Genomic DNA, 17,542 nt, shown 5'->3' with positions numbered 1-17,542 from the left:
CGTTTGCTCACTTTAGCTTGGGGGCGGGGGGTGCCTAGCCACAGACAGTGGAGTCACAAAGGATGTGATAACACTGCGTGTTAACTAACTTGAATTTAAACCAATAAAAATTAATAAAAAGGAAGAATGTAATAGGTAAGACAAGTTGAGGTGAGCAGAGGCAACCCTTCGTCCTCGGGGAGGGAGTGAAGGGAGGAGGGAAGAGAAAGTCAGTGCTTCCAGTTCTCCTTCTTCCTGGGGCGAAAGCCCAGCACCCCCAACAGCTCCTGAATTTTCAGCCACACGGACATAAAGACGTGACGCTTCACTCCCACGTGAGCCAATACTCGGGGTGGAGGGCCGCAGCTAGGATTCCTCTGACCTCGTGATGGACAGTTAGCAGCAGGCTTGCACCAGCAGGGGGAGTGTGCGGGTGCTTTTTGCTTTTCATTCCGGGAATCACTTTATCAGGCCTGGAAACGGGTTTGCGATGGGCATATTCAGACTGGTTCCTCAAGAACCATTCACCTACCCATCCTTCCACCTGCCATCTTTCAGTATCGGAGTGTAAAGTCGTTTCTGCTTCAGGCACTTGTATCAGGAATGGTGGTTCATACTTCAGCTTTAGCAACAGAGTCCTTTTAAAGCTGAGCAAAATTGGAGCGTTTTTCTTTTTCCCCAGATACTCCTGGGGAGTAGGGAAAGGGATGTCAAGACAGTGGGAATATGTATGCAAATGAAGTAGACCTAGTCAGGGCAAAGGAGCCAGACTCTACCTCCTTAAGTCTCCACCCTGGAAATGCCTAGATTTCCCCTACTGGCCTTGGGGGTGTCTCAAGCAGTCCCCATCTCCTCTTTGTCTCCCTGCTGCCTCTGAAATCACTGAGAATTCTGTTCCCATTTGCTGTGGCTTGTGTTAGGAGCCAACTGGGGAATTTGCGGGGTATAAGAATCTTGCTACCACTGTGGAGAATGTGTTTTTGAGAGCCCAAGTTATAATTAAGGATGACCTCTACAAAGATTATCCCCATAAATGGTGATTAGGCTCTATAATATCCTGCTCAATTTGGGTTGAATAGGGATTATTTGGTTTTATTTTTTGGAGAAGTCAAGGTTTGGAGTGATTATAAACCTAAGAAAATGCTGTAGTGTGCTACAAAGCATATTTTGGGGAGTCAAGTGTCTTGGGGTCAAATTCTACTACACTAGAAAAGTTACTAATCTCCGAGCCTTAATTTTTCCCATCTGTGTGATGGAGTATTTCCTTCGGGTCAGGATCATTTGTTGGAGTAATAAATGAGATAATGCATGTAATAGATCCTTAGTGAATGTTACTTCCTTTTCCAACCATCTTGTTTCACGGGAAATGTTTCAAATGTCAAATAACCAAGTAATACATGAGCATTGGTCGGAAAGATTCTGATCCTTCGTAGGGAATTGCCTGTATTAACATATGTCAGCCTGATATCTTCCATCCAAGAGAAATACTGTAGTGTTGCAATTTTTCAAACTGCAGGTGGTTGTAAAATCCATTTAATAAATTATGACCTGCTTGTCTTTTTAATGAAATAATAGATTCAAAAATATCATATGGTAAAGATACTGTTTCATGAAGCTTTTGTTTCAGGTTTATGTATACTTCTGAAAGCGTCAGCTGCATTGGAGGGAAAAGTTCCTTATTACTGTAGGTTGTGGCAAAAAAAAAAAAGTTTGAGTCTTGTGAGGCAAGACTGAGTCATCTTTTTATTCACAACTTAAAGGGAAAGAAGTTTCATCTGCCTCAGGTAAAGGTTCCAGAGGCCTCTGAGTCTCTAATTGGAATAGCGTTGAACGCTAAGGCTCTTGGGAGCACGGTCAGTGAAACTGGGAGCACCTTGTGTCTGCTTCCCTGCCTGGGATTCCCTAACCCTGAGGGGATCTACTCCCGGTTTCTCAGAGGTAAGACATGTTTTTGAAGTTCTGCATCAAAAAATTCATGAGGGGCGCCTGGGTGTCTCAGTCGGTTGAGCATCCAACTTCGGCTCAGGTCATGATCTCCTGGTTCGCGTTCGTAGCTTTGAGACCTACATCGAGCTCTGTGCTGACGGCTCAGAGCCTGGAGGCTGCTTCGGATTCTGTGTCTCCCTCTCTCTCTGCCCCTCTCCTGCTCGCACTCTGTCTCTCAAAAAATAAAATGTTAAAATTTGTTTTAAAAATTCATGAGAACACTGACTTGGGAAGTCAGGCTGCTTGACACTTGGGTCCCCCGCTTACTAACTCTATGAACATTGGACAAGTTTTTGTCTCCCTAAGTCAGTGAATCTCAGACATTTCAGTCTCAGATTTCTTTATACTCTAAAAATGGAGGGCCCCGAAGAGCTTTTATTTTCATTATTTATGTTAACCTGTGGTTGATTTTTCTCACTTTAAATGAATATTTTTTAAATAACTTTTTTGTGAAAAAAATATTTTTTCAAAATAATCATTGAGTGAGAAGAGCAGCATTGTTTTACATTTTTGCAAATCTCACACCCAGCTTAACAGGAAAGGAGCTGATTTCTCATATCTGCTTCTGCATTCTGCATTCTCATATTGTTTTGGTTAAACTATGTGAAGAAAATCTGGCCTCACATTGATATGTAGTTGAAAAAGAGAGGGGTATTTTTTTTTTAATGTTTTATTTATTTTTGAGACAGAGAGAGACAGCGCATGAGTGGGGTTGGGGCAGAGAGAGAGGGAGACACAGAATCTGAAGCAGGCTCCAGGCTCTGAGCTGTCAGCACAGAGCCCGACACGGGGCTCGAACTCACAAACCGTGAGATCATGACCTGAGCCCAAGTCGGTCACTCAACCAACTGAGTCACCCAGGCGCCCCAAGAGAGGGGTATTTTAATGATCATTTTAGATGTTCTTCTTTGTTACAAATACCAAAATTCAGCGGATGGTAGTTTCTTAAAGGCTAGTTGCAACTTGAAATCTGATACCATATTAATGAACTTTTTGTACTGTGTTACATTAAAATCCACTGGTCTTTGACTCTTGCCCTTTGGATCACTTATTCATGTGTGATCTTGTAACATCTGGCACGGATCATTTAGAAAATACCGCTTCACTGACTTATGCAGATCTTTCAAATGTTTACACATTTTGTTATATACCGTTAAAAATAACATTTTCATCAATATCCCCACTGATCTCATCAGAAGAGTCTTTGAGTACTGGAAAGCTGTCAAGCCCACGGTACTAGATACAAGTGTTCGAAAAGTCATTGAAAAGCTCAAATTTTACCCTTGGTAACAAAAACTTGTTTCATGAAGTGACAGTCTCAGCTCGTATTTCAAGAAAACCAAGTCTGAACAACCTTAGTTTGTCAGTCACCCTTTGGTATTTTACAAGAAATGCAGTTAGCTCAGCTCAAACTAAAAGCAATGTTTTTCCTGGAGACAACCATCATAATATCAGTATGGAGTTCTTTACCCGTGCCTTCCACTGTTGCACAGAATATTGAAAAGATGTAGGAGCGCCTGGGTGGTTCAGTCGGTTAAGCGTCCGACTTCGGCTCAGGTCATGATCTCGCGGTCCGTGAGTTCGAGCCCCGTGTCGGGCTCTGTGCTGACGGCTCAGAGCCTGAAGCCTGTTTCAGATTCTGTGTCTCCCTCTCTCTGACCCTCCCCTGTTCATGCTCTGTCTCTCCCTGTCTCAAAAATAAATAAAAAAACATTAAAAAAAATTTTTTTTTAAAAAGATGTATACTCAAGGGTCAAGGTCTAATAAAAAGAATAATTTTTACCGCTTTATCAAGGACATTCTCAAGTGAGATTTTTTGTTTTGTTTTGTTCACCGTGAGCATATGGCAGGGAAAAGCACATTAACTACCAATACCATTTAGTGCCACAGCCTAGATTCACACCAAGGCGCCAGGAGCTTTACCCACCATTGCTTTGCAAAATGTCAAGTGATTTTCGTTCCTGTTTCAGGATTATTAAGAAAATCGTTTTGGGGAGCCTCAGTGGCTCAGTCGGTTGGGCGTCTGACTTCGGCTCAGGTCATGATCTCGAGGCTTGTGAGTTCGAGCCCTGCATTGGGTTCTGTGCTGACAGCTCAGAGCCTGTAGCTGCTTCAGATTCTGTGTCTCCTTCTCTCTCTGCCCCTCCCCTGCTCATGCTCTATCTCTCTCTGTCTCTCAAAAATAAATAAAAAGAAAGGAAGGAAAGAAAGAAGAAAGAAAAAGAAAAAGGAAATCGTTTTAAGCCTGAAAGGGTCTCAGGAACTCCAGGGGTCCGTGGACCAGACTTTGAGAACTGCTGACCTTAAGCCTACAGTCACCATGCCATCGGGTTGTATGGGGGATTAAGTGAAAGAGTAAAGTGCAAGGAACAATTCCTGACACACAGAAAGGACTAAATAAATGTTAATTGTTATTATTACTGTTATTTTAAATGGAAAGGTGTATAACTGGAAGGGAGAAAGCCTAGAGAGAGAGAGGAGAGATCTAACTTTTATTTAACACTTTTTACGTGCCATTCCCTATTCTAGTTATCTTATGTGTTGCATTTAATTCACAAAGCAACCCAGAGAGGAAGTAAATACTCCATTATACAGTTAAGGAAATGGGTCACTCAAGGTCACAGAGCTTAAATAAATAAATAGTCCCAGAATTCTCAGTCACTTGATCCTGCTCCTTGGGCACAGGATAGCTCAGGGGGGGCTAGAAGGGAAATCTATACTCTATCCCGAGGGGAGAAGTACAGCTGCCTGGAATCAAGAACCAACCCCTCTGACTTCAGGTGCTCATCTGAGAAGCGTATTTTCATTTACTATTTTTTTAATGTTTATTTATTTTTGAGACAGAGATGGACAGAGCACAAGCAGGGGAGGGGCAGAGAGAGAGAGAGAGAGGGAGACACCGAATCCGAAGCAGGCTCCAGGCTCCGACCTGTCAGCGCAGAGCCTGGCTCGAACTCACAAATTCCGAGATCATGACCTGAGCCGAAGTCGGGTGCTTAAGCAACTGAGCCACCCAGGCGCCCTAAGAAGCATGTTTTTAAAGTCTTGGACTTTCCACTTGTTCCTGAGAGCTGTTCTATGTTAAAACATTTTATTTATTTTTTTTATTAATTTTATTTTACTTTAGAACAATGTCCTATTTTAGCTATTCTACTTTAAAATTTGTATTCCTAACTGAGGAAGGCCTGCATGATTAGCATTAGCAGCTTGAGTCCCCGGAACCAGTGTAGAAGGGCAGCCATCCCTCCACGTGGTTGGAAGGAAGCACACATCACCTCTGTGAAATCTAGAGGCTTCCCATTGACCTATAACTATCCTTGTGTCACTAGCCTAAACTTGAGTTTGAGACAATGAAGTATGAATTATTATTGTCTTAAGCGAAGCACAATTTACATATTCAAATGGGTACTTTCCTCCTCCAAACAGCCCCTTTTGGACAGGTGGGGGGTCTGCCTATTTATTTTAACTCTGCTGCTATGGCTCAAAATGGACACAGAAATCCTCTTTCAGACTGCATCTTGTTTTGAATGTAGTTGAAAATTTTAGAAAAAGCCAGAAGTCATTGGAGACCAAATCTGATAAATAACGTGGCTCCAGGAAAAAACCATCATTGGCTAATCTTCAATAGTAGATTTTTGGGACTAGATTTGGTTGGTTCAGAATACAAGTATTTTTTGAGCACCTGCTATGTCTAGGCACTGTGCTACGTGCTGGCCTCTAAGAGCGTATGTGAAGACAGTTCTCAAACTGGATTTCCTAAAATATTCTGATGAAGCGTAGCATCTCTGAAATAAGGGTGTAGGACCAAGGACATCATGCATTTGTACGGGTATATAGATGCATATTTGTAAGGTTCTTACTACATTATAGTAATCTTGTATCTAATTTGCTAGAATGCACAACAAAATCAATTCACCTGCAAAGCAAACGTTTCTGAGTGCCGGGCACTGTGGCAAACAGCAGAAATAAAAACATGCGAACTGAAGGAGCCTAAAATCTGGTGGCACACAGACATATTCATCTACCCGTGAAAAAATAGAAATGATCTAACAGATACGAATGGAGAGCAGGAGGGACGAGGAAGGCGCGACCTGCTCCTTCAAAGCCAGGTCCTGGCAGTGTGATTCACCAGATGGTTCTTTTTAAAATCTAATTTTAGACTTCCTACCTATTTACCAAATACATTGTTCTGCAAACCAAGAAATTAGATCGGAGGTAAAAGGTTCTCTGGCGCCAGAGTTGGGGAAGGGGCCAAGCCAGCCAACAATCCTTTGGAATACTGCTTGGAGGTTAGAGGGCCCAGAGGCCGTGCTGGGGAGTCACTGCCTTCGGGCCTAAATTCTTTGTGAGGGGCAACTTTAAGGTTCCATACAATATTCTTTATTTGTATTCAATTTGGATTTTAGAATATGAAGTGTGGGGTGCCTGGGTGGTTCGGTCAGTTAAGTGTCCAACCCTTGACTTCAGCTCAGGTCATGATCTCACGATTCTGGAGTTCGAGCCCCAGGTTGGGCTTTGCACTAACAGCCCGGAGCCTGCTTGGGATTCTGTCTCTCCCTCTCTCTGCCCCTCCCCTGCTGGTACTCACTCTCTCTCTCTCTCTCTCTCTCTCTCTCAGTAAATATATAAACTTAAAAAATATATGAAGTGGCATCTGAATATCTAGAGGTTAGTATTTTATAGTTGAGGAAAAAACCAGATGGGAACCAGGTGACGCCTTCAAGCTGCCAATGTGTCTAATCTCTAACTGAAGCAAAAGGCAGAAGCTTTGACTGTCGAAATATAGAATTTTAAGTTACAAAATCCTGTATACATTCACACTGGGCACCATGATTGTCCTGTGATTAGCTCTGCTCTACTGAACCAATCTGCAAGTTTAAGAAATGCTTTAATAAGCACCCTCCACGCCCCCTCACCCCCGCGCCCTAGAGTAATAAGGATCAGGCCAAGGTGGAGACTATACCAATGCTAAAGGGTTTCACCCCACTCCAAGGGATTGACCTTAGTACACAACATCACCCAGCCGGTAACAGGGCTGGAACTCAAACCCAACCCAACTTTATCTTGGAAAGAATTCTGTTCTATATGACACAGCTATTGTCCCCAAGGGATTCGGAACCCTGAGTAAAGAGGAAGAAGTGAAGGCCACTGGCCCTATCGTGGGTTGCTCTGGTTCAAGGCACACGTATCTAGCACACAGGAGACATAGGGACAAAGAAAGATTTAGTGAGGATAAGGCAAGGCTTGGCCCGATATGCTGGCACAAACCCCACAGAGGCCAGTGGGAGTGGGTGAAGCTGTTCACTTTCTTTGGTGCTGTAGCCTGAAGCATGCTGCCTTGCCCCACAGAGCATCTGGAAAGAAGATGTAGGACAGCGACCACATCAGGCAGTAAAAAGCAGTTAGGGAGAATGGAGACACAAGCAGCATGATGACACCTGGAGGGAGAAAAAAGGCAAACATTCCATGTCTATGAAGCTCTCTGCGTGTATTTCCCGCCCTCTTCCCTCCCATCCCCATCCTCCCTTCCTTCAGTTTTTACTCATCGGCCTAAGAAACAAGAACCAACGAGACCCGAGCCCTGCCTTCAAGAGGTTTTGTCTCTTTGTAACTAGATAATTATAATGTAATGCAAACTCAGGTTCCATTTGGTTGAATTCAGATCAGAAATCAGTCTTAGCCGAGAATAAATTTGAGTTGTCCAGACCCCTTGTTAGAAATATATGTATATATCTCCATCCATCCCAGGGGCGCCTGGGTGGCTCAGTCAGTTAAGCGTCCGACTCTTGATTTTGGCTCAGGTCATGATCTCAGGGTTCGTGGGATCGAGTCCTGTGTGAGGCTCTGTGATGCCAGCATGGAGCCTGCTTGAGACTCTCTCTCCCTCTCTCTCTGCCTCTTCCCTACTTGTACTCTCTCCTCCCCCCTTCCAAAAATAAATAAATAAACATTAAAAAGAAAAAAATATATATATATATGAATGACATATATATTCCCAATTGTGTCAAGTTTAATATGTGATAGTGGCCAATACAATGTTACACATAATGCAGAAGAGCACAGCAGACCTGGGACAGCTCTCTTTAGAAAGGCCTGCTTGCAAGGTGCCTGGGTTTGTGAGTTCAAGCCCTGCATTGGGCTCCATGCAGACAGTATGGAGCCTTCTTGCGATTCTCTTTCTCCGTCTCTCTCTGCCCCTCCCCTGGTCACTCTGTCTCTCAATATAAATAAAAAAGAAAGGAACGAACGAACGAACGAATGAACGAAGGCCGGCCTGCTTGCCAGGTTGGCCTTTAACTGGAGTCCAGGAACATGGCTAGTAAACAGTTCCCTATATCAATATAGAACTTTCTTGGGGCGCCTGGGTGGCTCAGTCAGTTAAGCATCCAACTTCGGCTCAGGTCATGATCTCGCGGCCCGTGAGTTCGAGCCCCACGTCAGGCTCTGGGCTGATGGCTCAGAGCCTGGAGCCTGTTTCCGATTCTGTGTCTCCCTCTCTCTCTGCCCCTCCCCCTTCATGCTCTGTCTCTCTCTGTCTCAAAAATAAATAAACATTAAAAAAAGAGTCTATTTCTAATATAGAACTTTCCCTAATGGGCAAGAATGGTTTCCTGTCCTTAGACTGTGCTGAGTGTTGATTTCCTTCTGTGTAAGTCTAGAATTTTGGTACCACTAGGTCTAGGGTGCTAATGTGGCCAGCCCTTATAAAAACCTTGGACCCTGAGTCTCTAAAGAGCTTCCAGGTACACAAGACTTTCATGGGTGTTGTCACAGTTTTGTGCAGGGTGGCCCCACAGGGAGGACACTTGAGGGGCTGTGCCTCATTTCCTCCAGATTTTGCCCCTTTCATCTGCCCTTTGCTGCCTTTGCTTTGTGTCTTTTGCTGTAATAAGGCTTAACCATGAGTATGACTATATGCATCCTGTGAATCCCCAAGAGAACCACTGAACCTGGGGTGGTCTTGGGGGACCCCCAACACATTTGAATCTGAGATACACCACCGACAGGCAAAAGGGCCCCAACACTTGTGGAATATCTACTTTGCACCAATCTGCTAGGTATGTTACAAAGATCGCTCCATTTACGTTTCACAATAATTCTGTGACTCAGAATCCAGTCTGTTTTTCAGATGAAGAGACAGAGGGGATATAACCTGTACAAGGTCTTGATTCAAAGCCGTGTCTGCCTGACTTGTAAAAACTAGACAGCCTCGGAAAGCTCAAAGAGGGTTGGAGAGTACGAGGCAACATCGTTTCCGTGGGGATAACTACCATACATTCCTCAAGAGAAATCAGAACATATGATCTGACAGAAGACCACTTTCAGTTACAGAGATGTATTGGAGCTTTGGAATGCTTAATATTTCAGGACAGTCATTGATCTGTTGAGGCAATGGGACAATATTTTAAACCAGAGTTGTCCTGGAAAATGCGTGACATGAGGTCTCACAGCCACAGGCCGGCTTTTCAGAAGCTCTGTGGGGGAGACGGAACCTCCGTCTAAAAAGGTGATTGGCTGCACTCCAGGTAAGAGGAATATCAAGAGTGGCCATTTTGGAATCTGTCCAGTTGGGCTCTGGTATTAAGTGGTATCAAAATCTGTGAGGTACAGCTTCCTCCTTTACTCTCACAGCCAAGACAATCCAAGGAAGGCTGAGGCCAAGCATATGGTTTATTGGGAGAAAAGGGGAGCCGTGGTATCTACAGGAGCAAAGAGCATTGTGGGAAACACTGTTGCTGAGAGATAGGAGGGCAGGTGGAGGGAAGAAGGGACTAGAAATTTCCCTACAGGACACATCTGTGCCAGAGGATTGATCTGCATCATCCCATTTAATCTCAAGAATCCTGAGGTAGGAATTATTGGCTTCATTTTATAGATGAAGAAAACTAAACTCAAAATAATGAGGTCGTCAGCCCAAGTTGATGCAATTAACGCGTCCTGGCATTGGAACTTGAACTCAGGTCTGTTTAGCAGCAAACCCAGATGCTTCTCAACACTGTTCTGCCTCTGCTAGCTGGGCCACAGAGGAGCCACTGCCTAGAACTTGAGCAGGGGCGTCGGTGCTGGTGGTACAGAGAAAGGGTATGAGCCTAAAAGGGAAGGTCAGGGGGCACCTGTGTGGCTCAGTCGGTTAAGCATCCGACTTCAGCCCAGGTCATGATCTCACGGTTCATGAGTTTGAGCCCCTGTCTGTGCTGACAGCTCAGAGCCTGGATCCTGCTTCAGATCCTGATGTCTCCCTCTCTCTCTAACCCTCCCCTGCTTGCACTCTGTCTCTCTCTCTCTTTCTCAATAATAAATAATAAACATTAGGGGCGCCTGGGTGGCGCAGTCGGTTAAGCGTCCGACTTCAGCCAGGTCACGATCTTGCGGTCCGTGAGTTCGAGCCCTGCGTCAGGCTCTGGGCTGATGGCTCAGAGCCTGGAGTCTGTTTCCGATTCTGTGTCTCCCTCTCTCTCTGCCCCTCCCCCGTTCATGCTCTGTCTCTCTCTGTCCCAAAAATAAATAAAAGTTGAAAAAAAAATTTTTAAATAAATAATAAACATTAAAAATTAAAAGAAAAAAGGACAGTCAGGATGAAAGCAGGGACCCTATGAACCAGACTGGACCCACAGGGAATAAAGAAAGAAACCAAGTATCCCTGTAGATGTTTGTCTTGTCCCCATGAGCACATCCCAAAAGAAGAAACACGGGTATTCCTTGAAGGAAGCCCTAAGTCAGGGAGAACTCTAGGGAGATATCCGCCAGGTCCCCAGTGTGGCCAGGACCTCAGGGCTTCCTCAATATCGGTTCTGTTCCCAACATGCATCTGAAGTCCCTTCATCTGCTCTGTTGCCACCACCTCTCATACGACAGCAAGTCACTTTTCCTCTTTGTTCTCAGTCTCCCGCCATCTGGTCCCCACACTGTAGTCCAAGTGGCCACTTAAAACCGCTGCTCAGAAGTCCCTTCAGAGGCTTCCCCTTTGCCGCTAGGATCAGTTCCCCCAAACCCACCCCCTTCACGGACTCAGTATGTATCACTAGGATCTCTCAGCAAGTTCCAGCCACACGGCTGCACGACCGCACCCAGCACCTTCTAGCCTAGAGCCTAGAAAATGCTGTTTTCTCTTCTGAACTACCTCTCTTACCCACCTAGCCAGTCATCTTGAAGGTCACCATTTTTATTTTTTCCAGTTTTATTGAGATATTATGGACATATAACACAAAACTGTATTAGTCCAAGGTGTACAGCATAATTATTCGATATTTGTGTATCCTGTGACACGACCAGCAGTCTCGTTAGTGTCTGCCACTGCACAGTTACCCATTTCCTTTTCTTGCGACGAGAACTCTTAAGATCTGCTCTCCTATCTACTTCCAAATACAATATTCTTTTTTTTTTAATGTTTATTTATTTTTGAGAGAGACAGAGACAGACAGACAGACAGCACAAGTGGGGGAGGGGCAGAGAGAGAGAGGGAGACACAGAATCCAAAGCAGGCCCCAGGCTCCAAGCTGTCAGCACAGAGCCCGATGCGGGGCTCGAACCCACGGACCATGAGATCATGACCTGAGCCGAAGTTTGAAGCTCGACCGACTGAGCCACCCAGGTGCCCCTCTTTTTTTTTAGAGAGGGCACAAGTGAGCGAGGGGTAGAGACAGAGAGAATCCCACAAGGGGCAGAGAGAAAGAGAGAGCGAAGTGGGACTCACCCAAAGCAGGGTTCATGCTCACCCGAGGCAGGGCTTGAACCACAAACTGTGAGATCGCGACCTGAGCCAAAGTCAGACACTTAACCGAATGAGCCACCCAGGCTCCCCACAACATGGTATTGTTAACTGTAGTCACCGTGTTGTCCATTACGTCCCCAGAACTTATAATTGGAAGTCTGTACCTTTGACCACCTTCCCCCAGGTTCCATTTAAATGTTACCTTCTGAAGCATCCTTTCCACCCTTCAGACCATTTCAGTCTCATTAAGTCCCCTTCTCAGAGCACCCTGTGCTCCACGACGCATCAAAACTATGCCTTTCTAGTGTCCAACTCTTGGTTTCAGCTCAGGTCATGATCTCACAGTTCATGGGCTTGAGCCCCGCGTCGGGCTCCGCTCTGTTAGCATGGAACCTGCTGGATTCTCTCTCTGCCTCTCTCCCTCTCTGTCATTATAAATAAATAAACTTAAAAAAAAACAACAACTATGCATTTCTAGTTATTTCTGCCACTATTTGGTTGGGGTCTGTCTCCCCTATTAGACTGTGAATCCTGAGGCAGGAAGGGTTTGTCTAGTTTATCAGTTTGGTTCCCAGTATCCAGCATATGGTAGGTGTTCCTGATTGAACTTAACAGCATTCAACAAATACTTACTGAGCATCTACCACGTGGTTGGCACAATGCTAGGCCCAGGGATTACTGCACGAATGAAAGAGAGTCCTCTATCTGGGGGCAGTTTTAGTGTGTATAGACAATAAAAAAGTAGATACATTTCAGATGGTGATAAACTCCATGGACACAAATAAAACAGGGTAAGGGAGATCGGGAGTGTGGGGGCGAGGTACAGGGTGGCCATGAGCAGCAGTGATAATAGACCAGCACTGGTGCCATTTGAAAGCAGTATTTTCACTCACCCCCCAGATAAATCAATTTTTTCCAGTTCTCAGACCCCAGGATCTCATCACGTGGATAGTAGCTCTGGTCCATCATGAACAGAATCATAAGTGAGGCCATGCAAGACAGAATGAACGTGTTGCCTTTGGTCAGAAGGCAGGTGGAGGCCAAAACACAGGAAGCATAGCGGCAGGGTAGACCCTTGTATGTGAAGGGAACACCTGCCAGGGAAGGAAGAGGTGGAGATTAGCTGCCTCCCGCTGAGCAAAGCCAGCCCGTTGGGTCTTCCCTGCCACCCACTCCAGATCCCCCTCCTCGCCAGGCAATGGCAGGCTGTAAAGCGGTCAGCCGTTCGCAGAGATGGTGTGTGGGTTCTGTGCTGAATCCCCACGGGGAAGCAGGTGGCTGGGACAAGGCATGGGCCCCAGCACCAAGGAAGTCTCTGCAGGAGGGTCCTCTGAGGTCTTCCAGTCCACCTCTACGCCCCCTTGCATTGTGACCTTGGGCAAGGCAACTGCCCTTGGTTGCCTTGCTCAGTTTCTCCATCTGTTGTAGAAAACTGTGGAGGATGACCCCTAGTTCTGGATTCTGTGAGTCTCTGTGCACCACCCAAAGGTCATACAACGAGAAAAAGGCACAGCTGGTCCGAGAACCATGGGCCCCTGCCCCTCTCCAGGTCTCTGTCAGTGCAGCCTGCAGCCTCCAGTGGGCCTGGGGCACAGGACAAGGAAGGGAAAGGAACCAAAGAGGAGGGGAGGAGTCAGTTACCCCCCCCCCCCAAGGCTTCTGGCATCCAACAGCGCCCCTCCGTGGCTCCCCACCCTTAGCTACAAGGCTGGGGTCCACTCACCGGTTGAATAAAAACACAGGCGGAAGGTAGCAGCTAACACATAGATGACGGCCAGGAACGCATTCAGAGGCCCATCCACGCCTAGGAGCAGGGCTGAGGCCAGGCCAAAGGTGGTGAAGACAGCAAAGTCATTCAGCTCCACCCCTGCTCCAGGAGGTCGACGAGGTCAGAACTTATGCTCATTTGTCTTGCACTTTAGTCCCCTGTGGTGGGGGAGCTGCAGGGGTGCCAAGCCGGGACTGAGGTCCCAGAGAGCAACAGCTGCTCCCCTAGGGATCAAGGATGGGGGGGGGGGGGGGGGGGGGGGGGCCTCCTGGCTCTGCCTCACATGGACCATGCGGCCTGAGGCAAATCTTTCCTTCTCAGGTCTTAGTTTTCCCGCCCTTTAACATCCAGGGTTGGACCACAACTGGATACAAATTCACAAGCCACAGAACCCTTTTTTTTTCAAGCAAACTCTTACATGGAAATATTTTCTTGTATTTTAAACCAGCCGCTCTGCTGGGGGGATTTTTCATTTCCCCCCTCCCAAGCACCGCAGCCACCACCCACTCCCAATTCCTGGGGCACCCCTAGCGGGGAGGCAGCACCGCCAAGGAAACTGCGGCCTGGGCAAGGATGGCTAAGGAGCAACAGGTGAGCCCGCGGGGGGCCTAGATCTGAACTATGGGGCTCCGGGATGGTTCTCCGGCTGCTTCTGCTGTCCTTGGAGGGAGGTGAGCAGGCGTGCTGACTCCTGAAAGCTTGCTGGATGTGAGAAGATGGAGGGAGACCTGAGATGGGCTCCTGGAGTCAGGGATCAGGGGTCTGAGGCCTGGACTCACCCGATCTGGAGCAGAGGCTGAGGTGTCTGGTTATCGTCCCAACTGCCATGTCTAATAGGAAGCTGATCAGAAGCATCCAGGAGGCACTGTAGCATTTCCTGAAGTGTAGGGCAGCAGGCCCCGACAGGACAGCTGTGTCATGGGCTGCACTGGGCAACCCCTACACACACACACACACACCCTGCCCTGCATGTTCCCCACACTCGTGTTCTTTCTGAAATACACTGCTTTACACACACACACACACACACACACACCCCTGCCATACTCTAAACCCACAGTCTTAAAGGGGGTGCCTCGAGCCCCTTAGATAATCACTAAGGTCCCTTCCAACTCTAAATCCCAGGCATATTTGAGGGCACAGGGGTCCTATGTTCCCAGCCTCTGCAACCATCTCACTGTGGTTTCTCAGATAAACCACTCCCTACCCCTCTAGGCCTCTCTTCCTCCATCTGGAAAGTGAGGGGGTTGTGTCAAATGATTTAATAGAGGCCTATTCAGATAAGCTATTTCTCCTAGTGCAAGTTTAGGTAACTCATGACTTTTAAGGAATTGGTCCCTTTCATTTAGGCTACGTCACTTACAGAGTTGTTCATAATATTCCTTTATTATCCTTTTAAAGTCCACGAGATCAGTAGTGATGGCTCTCTTGCATTTCCGATACTGGTAGTTTGTGTCTTCTCTTTTTTTCTTTATTTTCTTGGTTGGCCTGCCTAGAGGCTTATCAATTTTATTGATTTTTCCAAAGAATCAATCAGCTTTGGGTTTTGTTGATTGTCTCTACTGATTTCTTATTTTTAATTTCATTGATGGCTGCTTTTTTTTTTTAATATTTATTTAGTTTGGGGAGAGCACAAGCAGGGGAGGGGCAGAGAGGGGAGACAGAAGATCAGAAGCGGGCTCTGTGTGGACAGGCTGGCACTGTGGCCCAATGTGGGGCTTGAACTCACGAACTTCGAGATCGTGACGTGAGCCAAAGTTGGACGCTCAACTAACTGAGCCACCCAGGTGGCCCCCCACCCCCCCTTTTTTAAGTAGGCTTTGCACCCAGAGCGTGGAGCCCAAATGCGGACCTTGAACCCACGACCTTGAAATCAAGACCTGACTTGAGGTCAAGAATCAGATGCTGAACCGATTGAACCACCCAGGTGTCCCTCTCATTTTTATTATTTTCTTCTGCTTACTTTGGATTTAACATGCTTTTTTTTTTTTTTCCCTAGTTTGCTAAGGTGGAAGCCTTATACTATTGATTTCTATCTCCCTTTTTTTCCCAATTTTTCTAAGGCTTTATTTTTCTGGGGAGGTTTTAGGTTTACAACAAAATTGAAAGGAAGCTACAGAAATTTCCCATCTACCCCCCCCCATCTCCCACCTATGCATAGCTTCCCACATGATCAATATCACTCACCAGAACAGTACATTCTAATTCTTGACACATACCAAGGATGAACCTATGTTGACACATAGTCACCCAAAGTCCATAGTTTACCTTAGGGTTCACTCTTGGTGTTGTACATTCTATGGTTTTGGACAAACGTATGATTAGTATCCATTATTATAGTATCATGAAGATTATTTCCAATGTCCTAAATATCCTCTGTGCTCCACCTATTCATTCCCCCCACCCTCCTGTACCAGTCACTGATTTTTTATTATCTTGATATTTTTGCCTTTCCAGAATATCATATCACTGTAATCATATAGTATGTAGCCTTTGCATATTGGCTTCTTTCACTTAGTAATATGCACTTATGATTCCTCTGTGTCTTCTCATGGTCTGATAGGTCATTTCTTTTTAGCACTGAGCAATCCTCCATTGTTTGGAAAATTTGGAAATACCTCAGTTTATTCATCTATTCACTTATTAGATGATATCTTGGTTGCTTGCGAGTTTTGGCAATTGTAAATTAAACATCATAAACATCCAAGTGCAGGGTTTTGTGTGGACATAGTTTTCAGTTCATTTGGATAAATACCAAACAGTGTGATTGCTGGATCATATGGTAAGACTAGGTGTAGCTTTGTGAAATTGCCAAACTGTCTCCCAAAGCGGCTGAACCATCTTGTGTTCCTGCCAGCGGTGAATGAGAGTTCCTGTTGCTCCACGTCCTCGCCAGCATTTGATGTCGTCAGTGTTCTGGGCAACTCCTTTGGCCGGTAGGTGTGTAGTAATATCTCACTACATCTCCCTGATAATATACAATGTGGAGTATCTTCACATGCTTACTGCCATCTGTACATCTCCTTCGATGAGGTCTCTGTTAAGGTCTTTGGCCCATTTTTTAATTGAGTTCTTTGGTTTCTTATTGAAGAATTTTAAGCTTTGTCTATTTTACAGTCCTTTCTCAGATGTACCTTTTGCAAATATTTTCTCCCAGCCTATAGCTTGTCTTCTAATTCTCCTGATGTTGTCTTTCACAGAGGTTTCTTTTCTAATACACACATTCAATGTTACAAATTTCACTATAACTACCACTTTCACTGCATCTCACAAATTTTGATAAGTTGGGTTTTAAAAAATTTTTTTTAACATTTATTCATTTATGAGAGACAGAGAGTACAAGCAAGGGAGGGGCAGAGAGGGAGACACAGAACTAAAGCAGGCTCCAGGCTCCGAGATGTCAGCACAGAGCCCGAAGCTCACGGACCACAAGATCATGACCTGAGCCGAAGTCGGACGCTTAACTGACTGAGCCACCCAGGCAACCCAACAAATTTTGATAACTTGTATTTTCATTTTCTTTTAGCTCAAAATACTTTTCTTCTTTAATGTATATTTAGAATCGTGTTGCTTAACCTTCACATATTTTGGGATTTTCTAGTTATCTTTCTGGTATTGATTTCTACTTTAATTCCATGGGATCTGAGGGCATACTTCATATGATTTCTATTCTTTTACATTTGTTGAGGTATGTCTTATAGCCCAAAAGTGTGAGGAGAAGAATGTGTATTCTGCTGTTATTGGGTAAAGTATTCTATAAATATCAATTAGATCCAGTCGACTGATGGTGCTGTTCAGTTCAACTATCTCCTTACTGATTTTCTGCCAAATGGATCTGTCAGTTTCTGATGGAGGGGTGTGAAATATCCAACTACGATAACGGATTTGCCCATTTCTCCTTGCAGTTCTGTTTTTTTATCTCACATATTTTGATGCTCTATATGATTTCCAAGATCTCTTTCAGATCTTACATTCAAGGATTCTGTGCTTTGGTCCAGCACATGCTCCCAGACCTCTCTAAAAGCAGCCACCATAGTCTCAGGCAAGGCTGCCCTAGAATGCCGTTCCTAAGTCTACACCCTGATTGCAATGCTTGG

General features: G+C 45.4%; 1 protein-coding gene across 7 annotated transcripts in view; it reads right to left on the bottom strand.

The window, feature by feature from the left end:
* Positions 1–7,169: 7,169 nt before the first annotated feature.
* Positions 7,170–17,542, bottom strand: part of TMEM269 (transmembrane protein 269) — a 25,354-nt gene continuing 14,981 nt past the window's right edge. For all 7 annotated transcript variants that reach the window (XM_040469864.1, XM_040469865.1, XM_040469866.1 and 4 more), the window contains 4 exons: positions 14,225–14,322; positions 13,401–13,544; positions 12,571–12,771; positions 7,170–7,403 (listed from right to left, as the gene is read on the bottom strand). In XM_040469864.1, the coding sequence (XP_040325798.1) occupies positions 7,267–7,403; positions 12,571–12,771; positions 13,401–13,544; positions 14,225–14,322 (580 nt within the window). In that variant the 3' untranslated portion in view covers positions 7,170–7,266. The remainder of the gene's footprint in view (positions 7,404–12,570; positions 12,772–13,400; positions 13,545–14,224; positions 14,323–17,542) is intronic.

The sequence above is a fragment of the Herpailurus yagouaroundi genome, unplaced genomic scaffold (assembly GCF_014898765.1).
Source record: "Herpailurus yagouaroundi ecotype Mexico unplaced genomic scaffold, PumYag 77, whole genome shotgun sequence".
Taxonomy (NCBI): Eukaryota; Metazoa; Chordata; class Mammalia; order Carnivora; family Felidae; genus Herpailurus; species Herpailurus yagouaroundi.
Note: the sequence above shows the minus strand (reverse complement) of the source record. Positions and strands in the feature narration are given on the sequence as shown.